The 23,218-nt window shown below is 45.6% G+C and overlaps 2 protein-coding genes across 53 annotated transcripts in view; both read right to left on the reverse strand.

The window, feature by feature from the left end:
- PDLIM1 (PDZ and LIM domain 1) overlaps positions 1–11,836 on the reverse strand; it is a 42,669-nt gene extending 30,833 nt beyond the window's left edge. For all 3 annotated transcript variants that reach the window (XM_086900976.1, XM_086900977.1, XM_086900978.1), the window contains exon 1: positions 11,672–11,836. In XM_086900976.1, coding sequence (XP_086757102.1) covers positions 11,672–11,767 — 96 coding nt within the window. In that variant the 5' untranslated portion in view covers positions 11,768–11,836. The remainder of the gene's footprint in view (positions 1–11,671) is intronic.
- A 2,349-nt stretch (positions 11,837–14,185) lies between these two features.
- SORBS1 (sorbin and SH3 domain containing 1) overlaps positions 14,186–23,218 on the reverse strand; it is a 160,919-nt gene continuing 151,886 nt past the window's right edge. For 38 of the 50 annotated variants that reach the window (XM_086901012.1, XM_086901010.1, XM_086901004.1 and 35 more), the window contains 4 exons: positions 19,225–19,284; positions 18,400–18,590; positions 17,142–17,254; positions 14,186–16,339 (listed from right to left, as the gene is read on the reverse strand). In XM_086901012.1, the coding sequence (XP_086757138.1) occupies positions 16,272–16,339; positions 17,142–17,254; positions 18,400–18,590; positions 19,225–19,284 (432 nt within the window). In that variant the 3' untranslated portion in view covers positions 14,186–16,271. The remainder of the gene's footprint in view (positions 16,340–17,141; positions 17,255–18,399; positions 18,591–19,224; positions 19,285–23,218) is intronic. The other 12 variants (XM_086901023.1, XM_086901020.1, XM_086901019.1 and 9 more) reach the window with 2 other exon arrangements.

Below are 23,218 nucleotides of genomic sequence, written 5' to 3' on the forward strand. Positions count from 1 at the left end.
GTACCTGGAAGCAAAGAAGTTAAAATTAATGAAAGTACATTCCCAGCAGAAATCTATCTAGGTCTTTCAGGTAGGGAATTTTGTTTTGGCACCCACAGATAGAAATATGGAGAGAGGACAACAGGTAAATAATAGTATTATCACTCAAGACAATTCTCATGCTAGAGAGCAAGATCATACAGAAAGCAACTCTTCTTTTCTGGACAGAGAAGTGCTCTCTGAAACAGAAGGCATTCTGTGGAGGACAGACAGAAGTCCAAGTCTCTAAGAACAGAGGTGACAGAAGAGAGTATCAGAGTCATTGCAATACCAATGCCAATCACAAACAGCTTTGCCTGCATTACAATCTCATTTGTTTTCTTCCTTGAAGGAAAGATTTGGACTCAAGATTTCACATTGCTTCTTTAGTTCTTGCTTCTTTTGCCCAGCAACACACATTTACTGACTTCAGCAAGATCAATCCCAAAGCAGTGTGTGCTCTACACAGATTGGAAGAGAGAAAGGCATCAGAAACTTCATCTTTAAACCACAGGCTGTCAATAGTGTCCAAAAAAGCAGAAGCTCCAGCCCTGCTGCCTGACCACAGCTCACCCTGAGAACATCTCCCTCTCCTCTCATGTGGTCCCAGACAGAAGACACTATGCAGCAATGCCATCAATACGACACTCCTCATGAAAAAGGTCCCAGCTAAAACTTGGCATTTTCAAGCAAATCAACTAAATGGCTTCTTCATTTTACCCTATTTCTTTTAAAGAGGGATCCTCTTAACAACTGAGACCTCTATGGGCCAAAATTATTGCTTGTGCAGAGGGTGAGTAACATTGTGTTTGTGCCTTTGCAAATACTACATAAGATTTTGTGCAGTTTTAATGAGTTTGTGAAAGGAGTGTAATGACTTCTGTGGGCTTTCGTCCATTATTTAATAGGCAGAGGAAATGAGAAGGGTGGACTGCTCCCAGACATGAGTACAGATTAAAACATGCCTTGCAGCTGAGACATACCTCATTTATGAGTCCACTGCAACTGGTATTCATTCTATACATTCATGCTAGGTTTCAGCATGCTGGAAAGCAGCTGAGCAAACCCAGCAGAGCTTTCAGACATAAATACCATTCACAAGATTTAGAGATCCCTCCTAACTAGGGTTTGGTTGGCAAATCATTGCCCCCAGGGAAACATTCCCCTTCTAGAGGTGTCACACATTAGCAGCAATCACTGGTTTCCCTGGGTCAAATCTGAAGCTGTTCAGTGTATCTCCTCACAGCTGTAATGGGCTATTTTCCCCAACCAGAAGAAAAATCAAAAGATTATTTTCTTTTTTCACCTCTCTACTAGGAAAGTGTTTCATGGAAAAAGGAAGGACACAGACATGGTTCACAGTTGTTTAGGCTGACCAAGGTGCCCAACATTAACCTAAAGAGCTTCACATGGGTCAACCAATAGTGAATGTCTACCTGCACACTGCCTTGAATACTGCAAGCAGCCTCTGAATTGACAGAGGAGTGCTGATGAAAATACCAGACCAAGCACTAAATGGATACAGAAAATCTGATTCAAATGTGAAGATCATCACCTGCCAAGCTGCATCCCTCAGCTGACTGGTGACCTATCGAGGCCATTGAGTGTGACCTGCAGCCACTCCATTGCATTCACTGCCTTGAGAGTAACCTCCTGTAAACCTTGTGGCAGGGTGTCATGGTTCAACCCCAGCCTGCAGCCAAGCCCCACTCAGCTGCTCATTCACGCCCCCACCTGCAGGGCCAGGAAGAGAATTGGGAGAGTAGAAATGAAAAAGCTCCTGGGCTGAGATAAAGACAGTTTAATAGGGAAAGAAAAAGCCACACATGGAAGCAAGGCAAAACAAGGAATTAATTCACTGCTTCCCATGGGCAGGCAGGCGTTCAGCCATTCCCAGGAGAACAGGGCTCCATCGTGCATAATGGTTATTTGGAAAGACAAACAACATCACTCCAAACATCTCCCCTTCCTCCCCCTCTTTATATACTGGGCATGATGTCATGTGTTCTGGAATATCCCTTTGGTCAGTTGGAGTCAGCTGTCCCAGCTGTGTCTCCTCTCAGCCTCCCATGCATCCCCAGACTCCTCACCAGCATGGCAGTGCAAAAAAGCAGAAAAGCCTTGGCTCTGTGTAAGCCCTGCTCAGCAGTAACAAAAACAACTCTGTATTATCAACCCTGTGCTCAGCACAAATCCAAAACACAGCCCTAACCAGACACTATGAACAATTCTACCCCAACCAAAACCTGCACACAGGGACAGTTTGCAGCTCTGAAGAAATCTTGAGCACTGATAGCTGCCTATAGTCCCACCAGATTTGGGAGCTATCATTATAAAAACCATAAGACCCATCCCTAAGGATATCATTAAAACAAAAGGAGCCTGCAGGAAGCACAGTATGGGTCTTCTCCTGGTCTCTGGACCTTAACTGAGTCACTTGGTTTCTTGGGGCTTTCATTTCCTCTGCCACCAAAGGAGGGAGAGAGGCACATTATTCACCCCTGGAAGGAACACCAAGCTCAGTACTCTGTTACCATGATTCATTTTCAATCAGATAAGCTGCCAAAGGGTCAAAAACAACAGTGGATTAATGCCAGCACTGGAGCACTGCTGGAGACTCAGCCATGCAGCTTGCATTTCAAGACTGATAATTATACAATATGTGATAGGCTGGTAGAAATGATCCTGTATCACCAGGAACAGCAGCCAGGGACACTGAAATATTGAAGCCTTCTGAAGAAGCCCCAAGAGCCACCAGGAAGAGCATCTGGCATTCACAGTGACATCTCAGTGCATTGCCAGTGCTTGTGGTGTCAGTTCCCTTCTGTGTCTAGAAGAATTTGAAATGTGCGTGCTCTCTGTCAGATAAGAGTCACTGGTCACACAAGGGTTATTCCATCCACTCAGGTACTCACATAATCCTCTCCCCTAAGCACAAGCTACAAGGTTGCACAAAAATAAAAATGAGAACTGTATCTGCCAAAAGTAAACATGTTTCAAAATCCAGCTTCTTCAGGCCTGGAAACAACTTGCCCTGAAATGTAACCTTTCACAAACTGCTGCCTACAACATCTATCCAGCTCATACTGTCTGCCAGGAGCGTTCACAGCAAACGTGTCTGCACAAGGGCAGGGTATGGAAGCAACCCATCCCCCATCCTTTTAGGATGATTTATAGCTACTAATAATGTTCCCTTCCCCCTCAAAGTAAGGTCTGGGCTTATCTCAATGCTGTCAAGCAAAAGGTGTTTCTGTTATGAAGTGAGGAGCACAGAGCTGCCACTGTGACGTTTTCCTGCTTTTATTTTTGTCACATCCCTGCCTGGTCCATGGGAAGCAGCAGGGGCAGGCATGTGGCTGGGGGAAAGCAGGCAGAGGTGCTCAGAGCACTGGCAGCTATCTGCCAGCTTACACAAAAGGATTCCAAAAATGAGGAAAAGCTTCAAGCTTTTTTTCAGGCAGGGATCCAGTAAATTTTGTATCTGAAACTGCTTTGCTCCTGCTTTCAGATGATCTAAAGCCTTGCCCCAGCCTCTCTTTCCCTTCCCTCTTGACTGAGCATGGAGCAGAGACCAGCAGCAGCCAAGGGAACAGCAGGCAGTGCCTTGTACACCTTGTGCAGGTGGGGTACACAGTATTGAGGATGGAGCTGCACTTTTTGCATGGATAAGCAAGAAAGACACTGCAAAGAACAAAACCAGCAAACACAACCTTGCACAAGTCACAGCTTGTGCAAAGGTACAGTCTCTCATGTCCTTCAAAAGAGCTCCCTGACTTGGTTTGGACTTCCACCACTGGGGCTGAGCAGATGAGAACATGGGCAGACTCACTAGGCACCGGGCACCTCCCAGTTCCAAAGACATCATGGTTGGGTGAATAAAGCTCTGCACACCTTATAACATCATTCTCCTTCCTTTGGAAAGGAGCCATGCCCTGCCTTGAGATGATTGCTCCCAGACAACTGGGTAACACTGCCATTAGGTCATTTTGCTGTTGAACAGACAATGCTGAGATAGACAGAGCAGCACTGATTCCTACTGTGTCCAAAATAGGTCCCAGAGTGTGCTTATGGTGATGCTTTGTTTGGGTTGTGCTCTGTGTAAGAAATCTGGGCTACTATACAAATAATCTAGATACTTACAACCAGACACATCAAACTATGTCCTTGATACCAGCTCAGACACATATGGAAGAAACAAATACTCCCCATAATCTGTTGGTTTGATTGTGCACTCTCTATTCATGCAAAACTCAATTTAGTAGATAACGGTTTAGACCAGTTATAGGCTTGGATCTCTTTTTTTTTAAAAAAAAAAAAAAAAAAAAAGATTCAGGATTGGTTTGGATAGAATAAAAAACTACATTACTTTCCTATACTACGAAGTGAAGCTTTGTGCACATGTGCTCCCTTACACACACTCTTTGGGCTCCACCTTGCCAACACCACCAGGACTTTGCAAAGGTCAGATGACCACCTCCCAGGCAGTTTGCTTGCTATTATCTGCTTCCACTGGTGGCCAAGCAGCAAAGAAAGCGCTATGAAATAGCAAGTCTTCAGAAAGTCTTTGGGCAAGTGCATTTACAATAGAAAACACTTTGATTTAGCAGCAGGAGAAACATTTGACTGCTTATTCAGCTCCCAGGACCCCTTCATAAAACTTCTGTCTGTCACAGAGCTTGCCAAACACAACCACATTTTATATTTGATGTAATTCCCTCCATACATGCTACCTAACAAGCTCTGTAGTCCCTGGACTGGGGTATATGGTGCCTTTTTTCCTCTTGCAGGCAAGGATCCAAGAGGCAGCAGTGTATATTGAGGTATACTGAGGGAAGCTGCTGTCCACAGCAAATGAGAGGGAGGAAGGGTGGGAAGCATTTTAATGAAAAGCAGCATAACTCAGCTCCATGTGAGTCAAAATAGATGGGTGGATCTAAAATTCATTCAATTTTTTCTGGCCTTCTCCCCTCATCCATTCTGGCACCCTACATGCTCACTCTGTCAGCTCTTCACAGTTTCTCAGACGCTGCAGCCTCCGGCATCACTCATCACTCCACACCTAAACACTTTGCAAGAAGTGATGAAGAGATAAGAAATGAGAAAACTAACATCAGCCAAGAAAAAGATCTGGAGAAACTATACCTAAGTGTGTTTGAGAGGAAAACGCAGCTGGGTCGTTGCTGGAAAGGACAAACACAAAGAAACATACTTCCACAGCCACCAGTGACAACCAGACATCTCTGACATTCAGTTTAATCCTCCCCACCCACACACACTGCTCTTTTACCATGAGTAATGTCCTCAGCACTGGAGTATTATGCTAAGCAGTCGAAGTTTCTCCCAGCAAAAGCATGCAGCTGGGTCAGCAGAGATCAGAGGCTATGAGAAAATTCAGACAAGCACATTCCCCACCCTTCTCTTTAGGAGAGTGGGAAGGATATGCCTTACAACTGGCTCCAGGAGAGTTCCCTTCAATGCTGCTCCTGTTCTCTGCACCATTACAGTCTGGCAAGGCTGCAGCCCAAACCCCGCTGGCTGCTCTCTGCTGGCCCAGATCAAACCATCATCAGGAGACAAGGAGAAGAAGGGGGGTCATACCTCTGGCCAGTGAAACCCCTGAGCATCAGCCCTCCTCACTGAGGCCTGGGCTTCCACAGCTCCTCTGGCAGCCCAGATCTCACCCTCCTGCCTGCCTTCATGCCCTACCCTGACAGCCAGAGGAGCTCTGTTAACACAGAAAGGGGAAGGCATCGGACACTGCACAGAGAGGGCTGACCTCACTAAGATGGTATAAAAAGACATGGGTGAGAGATTTGCTCAGACAGATGCTCAAATGGTGGTCAGGGTCAGCCTCAGCTCAGCCTCACAGCTTCTTTTGCTAACACGTCTTATATTAAAACAAACAAACGAATGGCCTTTTACAAGGCCTCAAAAACAGCTGACTCTTTCCTGATGGTTTATTTCATCCTCTAAATAAATCAACACATCCAGTAATCAGCAGCCATCTAAGATACTGTACTCCAGAACAATATCAATTATTTATGCAGTTCACAGGGCTCCTGTCATTTCCCTGTTTATACTGAAAAATAAATAAATAAATTTCTCCTGTTATTTTGATGCTGCACCCTTCAAATCCAAATCGTTTTACATACCGTATACATTTCTTGATGGACAAAGTGATTTTTGAGGGTGAAAGGTACCAAAGAGCCTGCAGCCATACATAACTTGACATCTGGGAACAAAAGGAATTTTCTTTCTCCCAAGAAGTCCAACATTTGATTTTAGGTGGCCTAAAGTTCTAGGGCTTAAAGTTCTCACACAATGTTGAAGCTGGTAAATTCACTCCAAATGTAGAATTCTCTCATTAGGCTCTTTGGGGAACTTGCCCAGAACAAGGTGGGTCAGACATCATCAAAATAATTATACCATTCACAAAGAAGAGGAACAGAGAAAAGAGAAGTCCAGAGTTTGGGGGACATCAAGCTGCTGCATAACCAATGACAAATTAGTCTAAATATGTGAACTGAGGAAAAGACAGCCCCAGCTCCTAGGAAAGACAAGAGTACTGCTCTTGAATGTAGCTCTGGTAGAAGGCATTCGATTACTATCTCAAAAGTTGTAAAAGTTTTTTTCAAGGTAAAAGTGCTCCCTCAGACCCAGGAAACCAGACTGGAAAAGATCAAACCTATCCTGTGCCCCAAAGCACTTTGCCTTTACCCCAAGAAAATTTGCTGCTTTGCCCTTGCTACAACTAAGGAAGACCTCTTTGGACTTTTATCCAAACCCTGGCAGTCAGGGAGATCAGAAAAGTCTTTTCCTCTTCTCAGCAGCCATTTGTATCTTTGAAGCACAGGATTTTCCAGCAGCTGCTAGGATTGATGCTGACTTCAAAGTCACAGGGGCACAGCCTGTGCTTTTCACACCTGGTGTGCTCTGACAGAGCAGACAGGACTCCCTCCAAGCTAGGCACAAGGCATCCTGCCAGCCTCTAAACGCCAGCCCAGCCACTTCTGCAGGGCCACAAGCACCTGGCAGGTGACACTAATGACCAGTGTTCCACAGACCCTTATCAGCTGTGCAGCTCTGGAGGGGCACAGCGGTGCTGCCACAGCCCCCACCCCTCCCACAGCCAGGTAAACATCCCAGCAGGAAACAAAGCAACCTTCACCTTCCTGGAAAGTCCAGCAGCTTTCCCCAGCTGCCTCCCTCTGCCCAGACAGCCTCAGAACAAGACCCCAGCACAATGCTGAGATTGGCAGTCACAGAGAGCTGGACTGCATGGCAGAGGAACTGCAGTCATAGGTGTGCACAGTGGAGACCAGCCAAGGCTTTCTGGACTAAGGAGGAAAGCCAGCCCAACCCCAAATCCTATCACATCCACCACACCCCATGTTTCCTTTGGCAGAAAGAAGGTCAAAGGGTTCCACTCTGGGGGCAGAGGGCCCCAGCTCCCCTCATGTTTCAGAAAAATAACCTGCAGCCAGAGTCTCCTTCCACCTGGGGAAGAGGCTGGAGCCCAGCTCCCAGGGCAGGCCCTTGTGCCACTCGGCTGAGCCCTGGCATGCAGCAGAGGGAGGACAGGCTCCACCCATGCCATCAAGGGATGCCCATTAGCAGGGTGTCCAGTACCACCAGGGCTCTCTTTCACCGCTGGCTCTGGGATGTCTTTGCTCAGCTTCTTCCCACAAGGGTGACTGGCTGGCAGGGTAAGGACATCAGCTGGTACCAAAGCTAAACCTGATATCTTTTCACATCACAGGATGTGGTCACACCACTCCCATGCTAAACTTCAGACCATCAAGTCCAGTTTTATGACTAAATCAAGCTTTAAATTTATAAAGCTGGCTCAGATGGCCACACTTAAAAGAAAACCAACACACTCAAACACCCAATTATGATCCAATTCTGTATTTTATATAAATTCCGAGTTTTAAAAATAGTAAAAATAGATAAAATATCAGACTAAGCAGGGATGAATTAATGTTACAGTGGTCAAAATCAGCAACAAGCATCGTGTTGGGATTTCATCTTTTTAATGTATTTGCATAACTGGTCTGCCTTGAAACCATTTTTTCATTGGAAAACTGGTTTTAAAAGAAAATGTCCAATTTTACAGACTCTAAGAGACACTTATTCTTAATAGGGTTGCTTTGTCAAAATGTCAAAAATTAGTTTTTTGACATGACAAAACTGCAAACATCTGCTCTGCCCATATTTTGGGTCAGATGTTCAAGATCACTACCACAAACCACAAGAATCATCTCAATAACACAATTTATCAGGCAGTTCCATATATTCAGCTGCAAACAAAACCCCTCAGTGTTTATCAAAATCAAATGCAACCAAACAGGCAACAGCTCATGTTACCTGAGGAATGGAGGGGGATGGGTTCTGTCAACTGCACTGCTTTTCAGGCAGCTCCACTTCATCAGTGTCTGCTTATACAACGTGCTGCTTCCTCCATCAGCTCCCAGCCTCAATGGGATTGAACTGGGAACTACCCTGTGCATAGGTCAGCTCTACAGAATCTATTATCCTGCATGTATTGTGCCCATTCACATCTCAGAAAGAACTTTTCTCAAATTCTATCCCCCTGACTCACTGCAGAATACCACACAAAGAGTAGTAAAGACAAGGGCCTTTCCTACTCCTGTAGAGCAATCCAGCAGGCTTTGGCCCAGGGTTCATTACACTGACCAACACAAGTTTGTTTTTTTGTTCTGAGCAAAGACTGCAATAAAGTGTCCACCAGAACCATACAGTTTTAAAAAGAAATGTAAGCCAGAAACATCTGTGGAGCATCCATCCTAAAGAGATGGGAAACTCCTCAAGTCTCACGAGCAGCACTTGTGAAATCCCCATACTCGGCTTTCACCAGAAAGACCAGCCCAACACAACCAAGAAATCAGAAGTGTTCTCACAACAAGATGCTTGTGATGTATTTGAGCCTGAAGCAGTTTTGAACACATATTTCAAGTGGAAAGTGAGGTAGGGCAGTGACAAAAGACGAGGTAAGAGCAGTTGTGGATATTTCATATGTGACAATATTTCATCTGCTGCTCCTCTAAGGCACAACCAGACATTGGTACCACACAGATGCTGTCAGCCAGAAGCCCTTGGCCAGGCTGCTCTGGTGGCTCCCATACTCATGGTACCAGTGCTCCTCATCCTTCTTGGACCCAAGACTGCAACACCAAGCTTCAATGACTTCCTCCAGAGAACAACTCAAACGGTGCTGCCTCCCACCAACACGACTACATTCAAGTACAGCTGCTCCCCAGCTGACTGGGGAGCTTGAGAAGTCAAAAGCCACCAGCAAGAAGCTGAGGCACAGTGGTGATGAGGGCCATAAATACCAAGATAAGCTCTAAAGCTTAACAGCACAAGGATGATGTGCCAGAAGCCAAACATGAGCTCCTGGCAGGCAATGCAGGCTGAATTTAGGCACCTGGTTCAAAGAGAGCTGCAAGACACCCAGTTCAGGTCTATGCCTGGATGGATGTCTCTCCTGGCATCCCACCATGCCAGCACATGGCACAGCATGCTGATCCCACCAGTGCATCACTGGGACAGGCTTCACTGGCCACATGGGACAGCACTGACCCCCTACACAGCACACCCAAATTGCAGTGCTCTCAGTGTCAGGAGCTGCCCCACACCCAGGTCAGGCAGCCCAGCCCTGTGCACCCCTGCTAACAGCGCTCCCCATGAGCACATCTGTGCACCCACCCACCTCCCACCTGCTTGCAGCACAAAGCAAACACAGAAGTGCTGAAGAGGGAGAGCTGCAACCTCCCATGCTCCCAGGGTAATGCTCTTATCACAGGTTACAGCCTCCTCATCCTCTCACTGGCCTCAGGTAGCCCCCCTATCTCGTACCACAGTGGAACCAAGGCCCTCACAACCCCTGGCAGATGTCAGTCCTACAGCCAGAGCTCACCCCATCCTGTGAGGGAAGGAGGGCTCCGTTCCCAGAAAGGTCTCTGGGGAAAACACAGGTACCAAGTAAAATAAGCAAGAATATTGAAATTACAGCCCTGTAAAGTCGTCACACAAGGAGGAAAAAAATTTTTAAAACAGGTCAAAACTGGACCAGATCCTTTTTTACATGATAAGGGGAAGACTTGCCAAGAATTTCACTCCTGAGCCCAGAAGAGAAGTCCAAGAGCCTTACAAGCAAACCACAGGAAAGATTAATGACTTGAAGTCTGGGAGGGGAAATTAAAAGTGTCAAAGGGGTCACAAGAGAAAGCCCTGATAAGAGCTGCTAATTATCAGCATTTACGTCACCACCATCAGAGAGGCTATTTCATTACATTTTAGTCTCCAGGGTCACAGTTTCTCATGAGGTGGTTGTTTTTGCCGCTTTGCTGATCTACGTCCTTTGGTATGTGCCTATAAGCATTGACAAAGGCGACCAAGAGGTAAGAGCAGTGAGGTAGGGCTTTAGACACCCTTCTGCCCAAGAGTTTTGCTGGAAGGAAATGGCAATAATTACCATAACAATGAAGTAAATATCACTTCCCTTACAGTAAAGGTGCTTTCATGTCCCAAAAATGCTTTAGGAAAAATGAGGCATTATTACTGTAATTGAAAGAGATGACACAGAAAGCTAATAACTCACCCCCCACACCCGTGGGTTTAACAGCACTTGTGAGCTCTGCCCTTCCTGCAGCTGGCAGCTTCCCCCGTGGCACCTAGGCTCCTTCAGACAGTGGGACCCCATGGCAGGAGATGTTTATAAAAATTCACAAGTCTGATCAACCTGGTCTTCTTTAAGGGCAGTTCACGTGAGTTCAAGTTCTGGCATATTCCACTTTCCGCAGCCCTTCCTCACCTGGGGCATGCGGGCACTTCAAAATTGTGCAATGCTGGCAGCGCCCAAGGCTAACAGCAGCTCGCTGGATACCTCTGTTTTACCGAGGGATTGCTGGAAAGAGGAGCAATTCCTTCATTGCTTTTCCCATAGGGGAGGCCTGCAGCCAGCCCCGACAAGAGTCTGTGCACTGCACCCCTCGGGAAGCCGTGAAACAAACCCCAAACAGGAGTTTGGGGTTCGGGGTCCCACACACCGGCCGGGCCGAGCACCCGTGGGTGCAGGTGGGGACAGGAGCGGACAGAGAGGCAGCGAGCACCGGCGTCCCACGGGCAAGCGCTGGGGCAGAGGAGGGAAAAGCCACGTACAACGCCAAAATTCCTTGATGCAAAAGTTTTGCCATTTCCTAACTAATTTCTCTTTAAGGGGGGCAAGAAGGACTTCGAACAGAGACGGGCAGAGGCACTAAATACACCTTAACTTGGCTTGTGTAAACAAAGACTTTTAACTATACAGGGCAAGCAAAGGCAGGCGAGCATTCAGCCCACCTGGGTGAGACGGGTTCCCACAGGGCGGGCTGCCACCCGAACCGGGGCTGAGGGGATTCCTGCTGCCTGCAGGGTCCCTGTGGACACGGTGAGGAGAGAGGTTCGGTGGGAAGCGCAGACCCCGGTCTGCTACAGGTAAAGGGGCCGCGTGTGCCACCACTTATTTCTCCGTAAACATAAAAAAATCCAAACTAAAAAACAGGAGTGAGAAAAAGACAATTCCACCCCCCGCCCTGTGCCACCTGCCAGCCCGAGCCGACCCCGGCCCCCCCAGCACAGCCCACCCTACCCGGGAGATGGCGAGGGGCTGCTCAAAGTCGCGGCCGCCCACCAGGCGGAAGCCCCAGGGCCCGGGGCCCGAGAGCACGATGCGGTGCGTCCCCATGTGCGCGCTGCACCTCGCGGCTGGCTCCGGCAGCCCCGCCGCTCGCACCGGCCCGGCCCGGCCCGGCCCGGCCCTGATCCGCCCCCGACACGGCCCCGGCCCGCCCCCGACACGGCCCGGCCCAGCCCCGGCCCGGCCCCGATCCGCCCCCGGGCAGCAGTGCCCGCTCCCCGCCGCCTTCCCGGGTAGGAGCCGCTCCACCCTCCCCCGCCTCGGGGTCCGGCCCTCCCGAGGGAGGGCGGCCGCCGGCATCGGGAACCCCGGCCCCCCTCACCCGCTCCCCGCTGGCAGGCAGGACCAGCCTCCGGCAGGCAGCCGCACGCAGCAGTGCCCTGGCGCGGCATCGCGCAGGCAAATACTCTCCAGCCTGGAGCAATGTTAACTCTGAAACCTAACGGGGGCAATGGAAATAAGCGGCCCTGCATGCAGTTCCCCGCCAGGATCGGATGAGTGAGGGCAGAGCCTGGGAAGGGTATTACCTCTGCTAATTTATCCCAGGCTCACTGATTTAGACAGTGTTTTGATTATCTCTAGCCCCTTAACCACGGTACCACCAACAAAAAGAATTCTTCTATACAGATTTTCAGCCAACCTTCTTAGCTGTGATTCAGGAAAAATAGTTGTTCTATTTATGCAACTGAAAAAAGCCCTCAGTAATCTGATGGTGGACAAGTGGGAGAGGTTTTGTCACAGCAACGGCACTGGCATTTACAACTCGAATGCAAGGATTAATGAATACAGCTCACCCATAAGCACAACATCAGAGAGCTGCAGCTGAATCTGGGATTCAGCCACAGCTGGGAAGCATGGAGCAAGCAGCTAAGGAGGGATGATGCAGGTCATCCATGTCCTACAAAACATGCCCACAAATTGCAAGGCACACCCTTGTTCCTACAATCCCCTATTGTGGCTGTGCCCTTTTTTCTGCATTCGCTTGTCTTTTCACAGGTTATTTCTTTCCAGAGTCTATGTGTCCAGACTATTAATCTCATCTCTAGCAGAGAGGAGCAGTTCGTTCACCACATCATTGGTGTGGCACTCGTGGCAGTGAAGAAAGCGACACCAAGAGCTCCTTTGCCCCAGTAGTGTGTGGGATTGCCAGAGGGCTGTTGCACACTGCCGGGTTACCTTTCCCTCTCTGCTTGCCCAGCTTCTGCAGTCACTAGCACCTCTAGCTTCCTTACCTTACATTAGGTTAGAAAGTGACATCAGTAAATACCAATGTTCAGCAGACACTGAACACCTCCCTTGTTCAGGCTGCTGAAAGCAAAGGCAAGCAGTGCTCATCATTGCAGCAAAGCCAAGGCTGCCCTGTAGCTTTTACATAAAGTGACCTGTGAAAGAAGAAGCAAGTGTCTGTCTGCTTTCTAAAAACATGTAAAGTAGCCTGAGGCTTTTGCCTGGTAGTTTGGTTTTAGGATTGACTTGTTTATAATTTGACTTCCTAAAATCATTGTGAGTGAAGCCATGATGTTTATCTGTCTGCCTGGCCATCTGGTCGTATCATCACAGAGCCTGAATCTGTTGTCCAATCTTGGGTTAGTCTGAGATGGAGGTCTCCAAGAAGTTACAACTCCTTGTGAAATACCAGTCTTCAAGGTGAGCACAGTCCTGCACAGGCACCATGCAGGAGTCAAACGTGAAGGTGCAGGATGCATTTTTTTGGGTACTCATGTGTTACCAGGCCTCAATGAGCCCACCCAGGCAGCTCAGCTGTCACCTTCCCTCAGTCTATTCCTTTAGGGACCATTCCCTTACACAGGGCACACCCAAAAAGTCCTAGCTAGGTGTATTGCTGCAGGGCTGAGAGATACGACATGATCACCACAGACCTTTCACAAACACTGTGAGTTAATGCTGTAGCCATACCTGCCCTGTCAGGGTGCAGCTACCAGATGGCAGAGTCTTAAAGCTTTTGACCCGAGTCAGTGTTAAAAATGTAAGCACGTGTAAGACCACAATCAACTGACATCCCTTCCTACACAGGCTGTGTAGTGTTGGAGTTTCTTGTCTGACTTAACCTGGGTGGTCTTTTCATCTGAGGTCATAAGACCCTTTGTAAACCAGTGGACTGGGGTGGACTCCTCACCTCCCAGGTCTGCGTGCATGCCACAGCAACTGTACCCTGACACCATGTTATGGTGAGATCTGTGTGCAAAACAGCATTTCCTCTGATTTTACACCTTGGTTTCTTTAAGTAAAAGTCACAGCCAGTCTACAGCTCAGGAAGAACTGATGAGTTCAAGCCAAATCACAAGCAGGATCCTCAGGTGCAGGACAGTGGAGAAGCCCACGGCAGACATCCCCAGCTCAGTATGGATACAAAGCCACAGCAGGGCACTAGTACAAAAGTGCATTGCTACAGGAACAACCAGAGTAGATTTTATTTAATAATTCGTACAAGGAACACAACAGTAATTCGATAATTCCATTTATTAATTGTCAAATAGTAATTCACTGCAATAAGAAACAAAAAATCAACACAAAAATAAGTTGCGGTTTGTGTGGCTATGTGTGTTGTGTGTGTGTGTGTTTGTGTTTAACTTAAACTGGCAAGAGCAAGAACAGAAAATTAACCTTTATATGAGTATGTTATATACAATCAATATCAACATGTTACTTTGCTGGATAGGTTTATTTGGTGTTATCCAATCTTACCAACAGGCCTAAACGTTGTTGCAGATAACTGGAGGGCAAACCCAAAGCAGAACAACAAACCCATAAATAAGATGCAGGATTCAAGATATCTCCTGGAGAAAATAAACAGTGGTGCTTTGTGTCATATCTGAAACCCTTTCATAATGAAGATTTTGTGCTAAAACTCTTTATGTGAACATACATGGAATTCTATCACTTAAATTAAAGTGGAAAAAAATCCCAACCTTTCACAACTGCCTTTTTTTCTCTCCCTTCACTCAATGTGTTTAAATTATTTCTCTATACAAGGTAAGTACATTGTCTGTACAAAGTTAAATATACATATTTACAGTCAAACTTCTGAGACACAGTCTTCTCTTCCGCTGACCGAGACGGAAGACAAGCCTACTTGATTTCAAACCCAGGAGCATGGCTAGTTTATCAAAACATTGCAAGTCGTGCTAACAGTTAGTTGTAGTTTACTCTTAATAAATCTGTATAAAAGCATCAGCATAAAAATAGGCATTTTATATTATTAAATACGGCTTATGACAAAATAGCAATCTAACCCTTTGCTATTTGTACGGTAATTGTAGGAAGCAGAGTCTGATAGAACTGGTTTTGTTTATGCTTTTTCTTAATAACAAAAAGTCTATCAAAAGATTATTCATTTGGATTTCCAGGCAAACATACAGCCAAGCCATGTTTTTTTTTTCCTCAAGGAAATACAAATCTATGTAACTGGTAATAACTGCTGGGAACAGTTTTCCAAATTGATTAGACTTTTTTGTATGGCTAAGAGGCAGTCAAAATGCAAGTATCTATTTGACTGACCATCAACACTGTAACCAAAAATGAAAAAAAAAAAAAAAAAGGCACCCTTAGTGATACATTGCTCAGATTTATCAGAGCCTCTAAGATTTAATGCTGGGAAAGAAGTAAAGTCTTCATCCCAAAGCATATACAGGAAAAGGTGTGTGATATCCTTTAGGGCCAGCAACAAGGCAAGAGGAGCAGAGAAAGTGAACAGCCGTAGGACCCAAACAGGATTTGCCCTCACGGATGTTCTGTTTATTGGTTCTATTCTTTGTGCAGATATATGTCAAAGCTAGGCTGACTTCTTTTTAAAAAAACAGGACTCAGTTCATTTTTCACACAATACACTCACACACACACCCTGCACTAAAGAAAAAACCCTGCAGAGATCAGTAATACGTTATTAAAGGGTTTGGGATTTTTGTGCATTTGCATTATGCTTTGGCTGACCTCTCTGGATTAAGCCACCAGTCCCAAACTCCTTTTCCACACAGAGCTCTGCAATTTAATTGTATCAGCTGTCCTCTGCCTCTGCTGGGTCTTAAGAGGCATGACATGAAGGAAGGGTTATCTATGGATACGGAAGGCAGAGAGAAGTGAGTCTTCAGCAAGGCAGAAACTGGGCAGCAAGCCTGGCCTCCTGAACTGTGCCAATGAACGTGAGCAGCCACGGGGCTGAATACTGCCCCTAAGCATTACCCTATCTCAACACACAAACAAAACCTACACCATGTGCTTCCCTGAAGCCTTCTCAGAGGTAAGTACTCCGTACAAATTAAGATTATCATCAAAACTCTTACTGGGGAAGGGAGAGGAATACACAAAGGCAGCACTGTAAACTAGAAACTGTCTCTTCTTCAGCAAACAAATCACACCCTGACTCCATGGAAGCAGGGCTACACATTCAACTCAATAGTGTACCACATAACCACGTCCTCCTAACACTTCTCATCTCTTGTCTATTACATTCATAAATTGTCCGTTTCTTCACTGTTTAAAAACACCATCTGGAAAGGAATCCCATCCTTGCCATGGAGGGATCACTGTTATTTTACAGGTACAGAAGCTTCACGTAGTTGCCTGGGAAGGTCCCAAATTGCCTTGTTCTTCTGGATGTACCTGTTGCAAAATAAAACACAAGGAAGACAGAGTAAGAAGGAGACATGCAAGGAAGGCTCCAGGGTTTAAAAAGGTATAGGTGGCAACCTCTTCTGCCTGCAGGCATTGATTCCTAATACTAAATAGGAGCTCTAGTCAAAGAGTCTTTTGGTGCAAAGTAGATCACAACTAGTTCTGCTACTAATAATCTTTGGTCACCCCCTTTAACAATTAATAAGGTGCTGGTGAAAGCTACTGGGCCTATAGGTTGGAAGTCAAACTCCTCTCAGTGTAAATGAGCTAATCTCCCTTAAGAAGAGGTAGCAAACCTAGATTTCAAATATTGAGATGGAGAACACTGTCCAGACTTGCACTCCTTGAATGTAAAGGATTTTGCTAAACATGCACTTGAGGCTGGATTTTCAGGGAATGCAACTCCTATCCATGTGTTGTCTTCACTCCCTACTTGCCACTTTCTGTAACTAGTCATGGCTCCCTTAAGCTTTGGAAACGCTATAGAAATCCATTTTTCTTGGTTCCCTCTGTTGCTCTGCCATCTGTGTACACAAGAAGGATCAGGACAAAGAGAGGAATGGAAATACTAAGAAGATAAAAAAGAAAGTACTAGAGACCTAGCAAGGAAAACAAAGCTCCACCACCTTGCAGCCTAATTTTAATGTTCTTAGTGGGAAAAGATGGGATACTGGAAAAATTTAAGTCAGTTTTTTTTCACCATTTTGATCCCCAAAATGAAAGCAACTTCCAGACTCTGCAAAACTGCTCATCCCAAAAAGTTCAGCTGACAGAAAAGTGTCACACTCACCCACAAACCAGCCATCATCACATTTCTCCATGACATCAACAATGTCACCGTCCCTCAGTTCCAGCTCATCATCATTCTGAGGAGTATAGCTGTAGAGGGCTTGGTAGCTAACTCTAAAAAGCAGAAAGATACTACATGTTAGCCATTGGATTTCTTTGACAGACATCCCTTCAGGAGGAGATGCTCCCCTTCCCCTAATTCCTATTACACATCGTTGAATGCAATCTGGACCTGTGTTTGCCTTTTGAGAGGTGGAAGCCAACTGCATTGAACTTGCTGTTGACAACAGCAAGTGGTAAAAAGTGTCATGCCTACACTGCAAACACCCCATTGAGTGCAAGCCAAAACCTGGATATACTCATTCCTGGTCTGAATGAGACAGCTGTTCCCTTACCCAGGCACATAGGCAGAGCCGTAACTGACCAAATGGCAGAGCAAAGGACATTAGAAAAAGATATTGCCTACTCTGCTGCACTAAGGTTGCTGGATAAATCATGGCTGAGAAGGTATGGTAGAAACAAAACCCAAGGCTGAATTCTGCCCTGAGATGTCACTTCTACCACAGACACTCTGTATTAATTAGAAAGGATCCTTATGGAGAGAAAACAATCTTTGGGCAAATCTTGGCTTGGGTCCCCTGCCTATAGAGCATGAAAACTGATGTGAGCTGATGTGAGATGTTCCCGCTCTGCATAAAGCAAAGGCTCCTTTCACAAGCAGCTGCTGTGAGCATCAGTCCCCAGCACACAACAATGCAGGCTGCTGCTCTCAAAACCATTAGTGTAAGGCCCCACCAAGCTTAGTGGCAGCTCCACTGAACAGTTTTGAAAATCTCAGTCTTGGTCTCTCAACTACCAGTTCACCTGGTCAGCAATGCATCAAGTGGCACTGGTGTTGGGATTCCCACTGTACTCTGAGACACTAACAACAGGGTTGAATACATTGATCCATGTCATATGATCAGGTATAGCCAGTGGATATTAATTTGCTGCCAGCTTCAAGATACAAAGATGCTGAGACAGTCTCTGTAATGGAGACCCAGTCCAGGATCATGAGGTCATTGTTTCAGGTGCTATACAGACAGAAAGGGCACAGTCTGAAACTCATTATGATGCTGTGTGGCTACTTTTGCTCTTTAAAGCAAAGCTGACATTTATCTAATTTATCTTCTGAAACAGTGAAAGCTCTCATACCTCCCTGTCTTCACCACCAGTCAGAAATAAGGGCCCTGGAAGAGATGGGAACCAAAAGAACTTACATGTCTCTTGGTGTTTGACTTCGTTCAGGGCTGGCTCCTTGCTGCTGTGCTTGAGGTTGCTGAGAAATGATGAGAGATGATTTATGGTCATTAGAGGTCACCTTGTGGCGAGAGTCAAGAGGCTGAGAAATAGTACTGCAGTAATGAACAGACTTTTCTGCAATGTTTATGATTTCACTGCAAACAGCTTCCTGTGTGGTAGGCAGTATTGACATCCAAGAACACCCAAAGGACAGTCAGCAGGGGGAAGGGAGGGGAAAATATAGATAAGAAGAGATGGGACATTCCAGTTGCAGCATATAAGTCCAGTAAAAAAACCAAAAACAAAAAAAGAGTTGTAGATCCAGGTAAATATCCAGGTAGTGGAGTGCAGAAGGGATCCAGGTGTAAGCATGGAAAAACAGGTAAGATACAGAAGAATTTGGCATTTAGTTTGAAGATTTGTAACAAATACATTTACATATATTTTTAAAAGCAGCAACATAAGAGGTTGCAATTAGTTATGCTGTGGCACCATTCCAAATGCTATGAAGTCAGTTCAAGAATGCAAGGTGAGGTTGGGCTGCTCCATTCATGCATTTGGCTTCATTTAACTTATACCCAGGGTCTGGCAGCACAATTAGCCCAAATTCTCATTGGCTGTGACAGTTTTTCAAATTGTTAAATTCCATTTCTTCTGTTGCAAGCAATGAATATATGCAAAGAGATAAATATGTACCTACTTTGCAGCTAAAAATAGTGCTGGCATTTTATCTCTTACTGAGGTGTTACTGTCGGGGTGAAGAGTGTCTAGGACTACACATCTGAGTTAAACAGGGGCCTTACCACATAGCTCTTTTCAGATTCTGTGAGATCTGGTCCAGCTCTCAATGAATGGTGGGAAGGCTGTGTGATCACCAAGCAAATGATAAGGAAGACATTTTAGCAGATGTTATATTGGTCAGAATTAAAAAAATGTAAATGGAGTGCAGACAACAAAAGCAAATGAACAACTCTTCCCCTCCCCACCCCAGGACCATACTTTTTGGACAGCAAGATCCTTCATTTACACAAGAGACATTAAGGCTACAGTAACACAACAGCACTGCAGCACACAGAATGCTGCAAGGGAAACGTGACAGCAAAACAGAAATTAGGGCAGGGAATAAGAGTGGAAGGTTATGGACATTGCTACAGCCAGAAATGGTACAACAGTATCATACTGCATTCCTGTAAGGGAAAAAGAACACGGACAGGAACACATACTTGGGAGCATCAAAATTGAAAGGCCAAAAGCATGCTGGAATGCATCTGTTGCTGTTTTTAGAAAAGTCCTCAATGACTTTGACACAGAAGAGAGCAGTAACTTGCTTTGTTTTTTTAAAAAAAAACAACAGCTCAGGTCCTCAGAAGGCACAATGCCATGTAGCTCCAACAAATTCACCCTACCCTGTACCAAGCAAGGATCTGAAAAGTTCTATTAATCACCACAACAAGGCAGAACTTTAGGTCAGAGGAGGCCCTGACTGAAAAACCCAGCTCCAAACACCACCGCCAGTGAAGCTGCTGGACTCTGCCCTGCCTCACTCCCCAGCCACAACTCTTCACAGAGACTGTGTGTCCCAAGACACATAAAGAGAAATTGGTATTTTGAGGCTGGAGGTTTATGGGGAAGGAGAAGATCACTGAAAAAGCCATACAGGTGTCCACAGCCTGGTTTTGCACAGTTCTGCATATTCAAACACCCACCAAAAGCAAGCTTGGTGAGCAAGATGAGCAAATGGAATGTCTGAGCTAGTGTACTGCCTGCAGGGCTGCACGTCAAAGTGGATCGAGATACAGAGCATGGCCATGCTCTGAGATCACTCAACACAAAAATTTCCAAACTAAATTTACAGGCCTCAATTTTAAGCTGTCTTCCTCTTTGTTCACCTCAGCAGTGGCCTCCAGTAAAAAGCTTACTTTTTCATGGCACACTGAGAGCAGAAGCAGCGAGTAGAGAGGTCTGTGACACCTTCACCACAAGCATACTCAAAGACTTCAGAAAAGTGCAGGGTGATGAGCTCATTCCTCTCCAAGCTCCACTGATCCACATCTTGGACCTCTGGAGCTGTGCCCATCACTGTATTAAAGCAAACCATCTCTTTTCTCAAGGACTGTGACACATTCTAGGCCAATCCAGCCCCACAGCAACTCCTTTGTACTCAGCTTTACTGTCTGGCGCTGGAATCTGGGATCACAGCCCTATGAAACAATGCTCTGTTACCATGTGTATTTCTAGAGAAAAAAATTTAAATGTAAGTTCAATGTACTAATTGTAGTGGAATTTGCATTCAAAGCATTTACTCTGGAGCCTGAAATCCTCACAGGACTTCTGGAAATCCCTCCTGCCTATCATCAGCTCTGAAAGGCAAATGAAAAAATAACAAATTTATAGCTAATATTGTGCAGACCAACTGAATATAGTGCACCAAATCTGATGAGACCAGAGCTAACTCAGGTGGTTAAGTAGCTGGAAAAACCAATTTCCAAGCTGAGGCAGCTGTAAGAATGTTTTGGGGTGTTCTTTTTTTTAAATTCAAGAAAGTGCTTCTCTGTTCCATACCAATAAATTGACTGCTGAAATTGCTCCATGAGCTCCTAAGACCACATGGTCCATTTCCTATTGATTACTTGCAACCTCCCTGTGGAGCTTTTCCTGCTAAAAGCATTAATACATATGAATTAAGGGAAGGAAGAGATTAAAGGGAAAAAAAGTGTTACAGGTCCAAATGCTCTTCAAACATGAGTTTAGACAGTCCATGTACTACCTACAATGGTGGTTCCCTTGTGCCAGAGGTGGCTGAGGGGTCAGGAAGTGTAAAAGACTTCCCCCAAAACATGAGCCAGCCCTGTAACTGCTGAGGGTAAGCTGAAGGCCTTAAAAGTGACCAAGTATTTGTAACCTGTGAGGACATCTCAACTTCTACCCACTCAGCCACACTATGTGCTTTTTTAAGACTAAGTGAATTAATTTAAGCAAGTGCTTAAGTCTCTATGCCTCCATATCTACAGACCGTGTACACAAATATGCAGTACAGTCAGTCGTAAAGTACAGGTGGCCAGTGTTTCCACCTCATATGGAGTTTGGGGATGGATCTAAAGAGCTCCATAAAATTGTAAAATTACCAGAAAATGGTTCTATATTAAGAGCCTAGAAAAGCCCTAAGGCAGGTTCTAAATGTTAGGAAGAAAGATGCTGGGACTCCCCCTGCTCTGAGTGAAGTTCAGTGTTATCAATGCACCTATCCATTGCAGCTCTTGTTTTTGTGTCTTCCATCCATTTCAGGTGGAGTTAAAGAACAACATAAGCAAAGACAAAGGTAAACAGAACAGACTAATAGACACACAAGACAGACAGACCAATTGGTGTTCCCTCAGAGGAGGGCACTTATCAGCAGTGATGCTCCCACATGTGAATGAAGAACCAAGAGCAAGGAGGCCTCCCCAGCCCAGGCAAAACAAAAGGAAAAACCCTGCACACACCAAGCCCAGCTCTGGTGAAAGCGAATGGAAATCTGGCTGAAGAGCTCTCACAAAAGACACTGAAAAGGCTGCAGAGTGGAGCAGCCTGACCTGAAGGCTGTCAAAATCAGTGGAAAGACTCCCCTGGACCCTGGATCAGAAGTTGAGGGCTGTGTCTACAGCAGAAAAAGGCACTTCCCTTGGAAAAGAGGTACTGCTGCAGGCTGGGCAGCTCTGTCTTGGACAGCAAAGCATCTGGCAGAAAAATTGCTGTGCTGTGTCTGTGGAGCAACAGAAAACCTCTGGAGGAGGAAAAAGTTTACCTTGAACACGGTGTAAAGCAAGGAACATACTAAGGGTAGTTGGTCTGTGCTGGAGAACATGGGGTCTGAACATCCACTTCATATGCTTCCCTCCCTACCAGCCAAAAGCAGGTGAAATTAGCACTCTGCCAGAGTGGTTCTGTACAAGTGCAAAGGAGCAGATGGGTCCCCACCAGCATCCCTCATGTTGCTGATACAGGGACCTTTGTCCAGCCAGTCCTGCCTTACCCACCCCACAGCTGCAGTCCAGTGCCAGGGCCAAAGCCACCACACTGCTCACACACTTGCTGGCACCACTGCTGACTGTCACACTGTGCTAATAGGATCTCAGGGTAGAAAGGAATGAGAGCAGAAAATTCCTGCAGGTTCCCTGAAATTAATTTAATAGATTATGTTACTCCTTAATAACATATTTTACTAGAATATTGAAACAAGTTGTCTATAAATTATACGTTAAATACCATCACATGATGTAAGGTAAATATTTTTTCTTTCTAGTTTGGACTGTGAAAGCAAACAAAAGGGAATTTCAGAACAGTTTAAAGAGCCAATGCAATTTATATTTTTACTTAATGTAACAGGTAAGAACACAGTCCTTACACCAGTCCTATACCAAAGGGTCTTTAACTTGCAAACCCTGGGTCAGAATTTCATAACTGGAGAGGTTATCCATAATGAGAAAGAAAACTAAAATTCAAAATCATAAAGTACCTCAAACACCAGGGATGGACACTAATAGAAGGAAAACCCAAATGTAATGACTCATTTCCATGGCTGCTAAGTGCTTTTCTCATTTGATTAAAATTAGTTGAGAGGTACAGATTTTTGAAAAGCCTCCAGGATATTACCTGAAGGTCTGCTGAAACCATCAGCCTCTGTATGGATCACACACATAATGAGAAGCCATTTGCACATATAAATTACACTCCTGCTCACTAAACAACTGTAGACCCAGAGCTGAAAAGGAGGTCGAGACTACTGCTAATGCCACGCTGACAATGCTCTGATTGTCA

The sequence above is a fragment of the Cyanistes caeruleus genome, chromosome 8 (genome assembly GCF_971803275.1).
Source record: "Cyanistes caeruleus chromosome 8, bCyaCae1.hap1.1, whole genome shotgun sequence".
Classification (NCBI taxonomy): Eukaryota; Metazoa; Chordata; class Aves; order Passeriformes; family Paridae; genus Cyanistes; species Cyanistes caeruleus.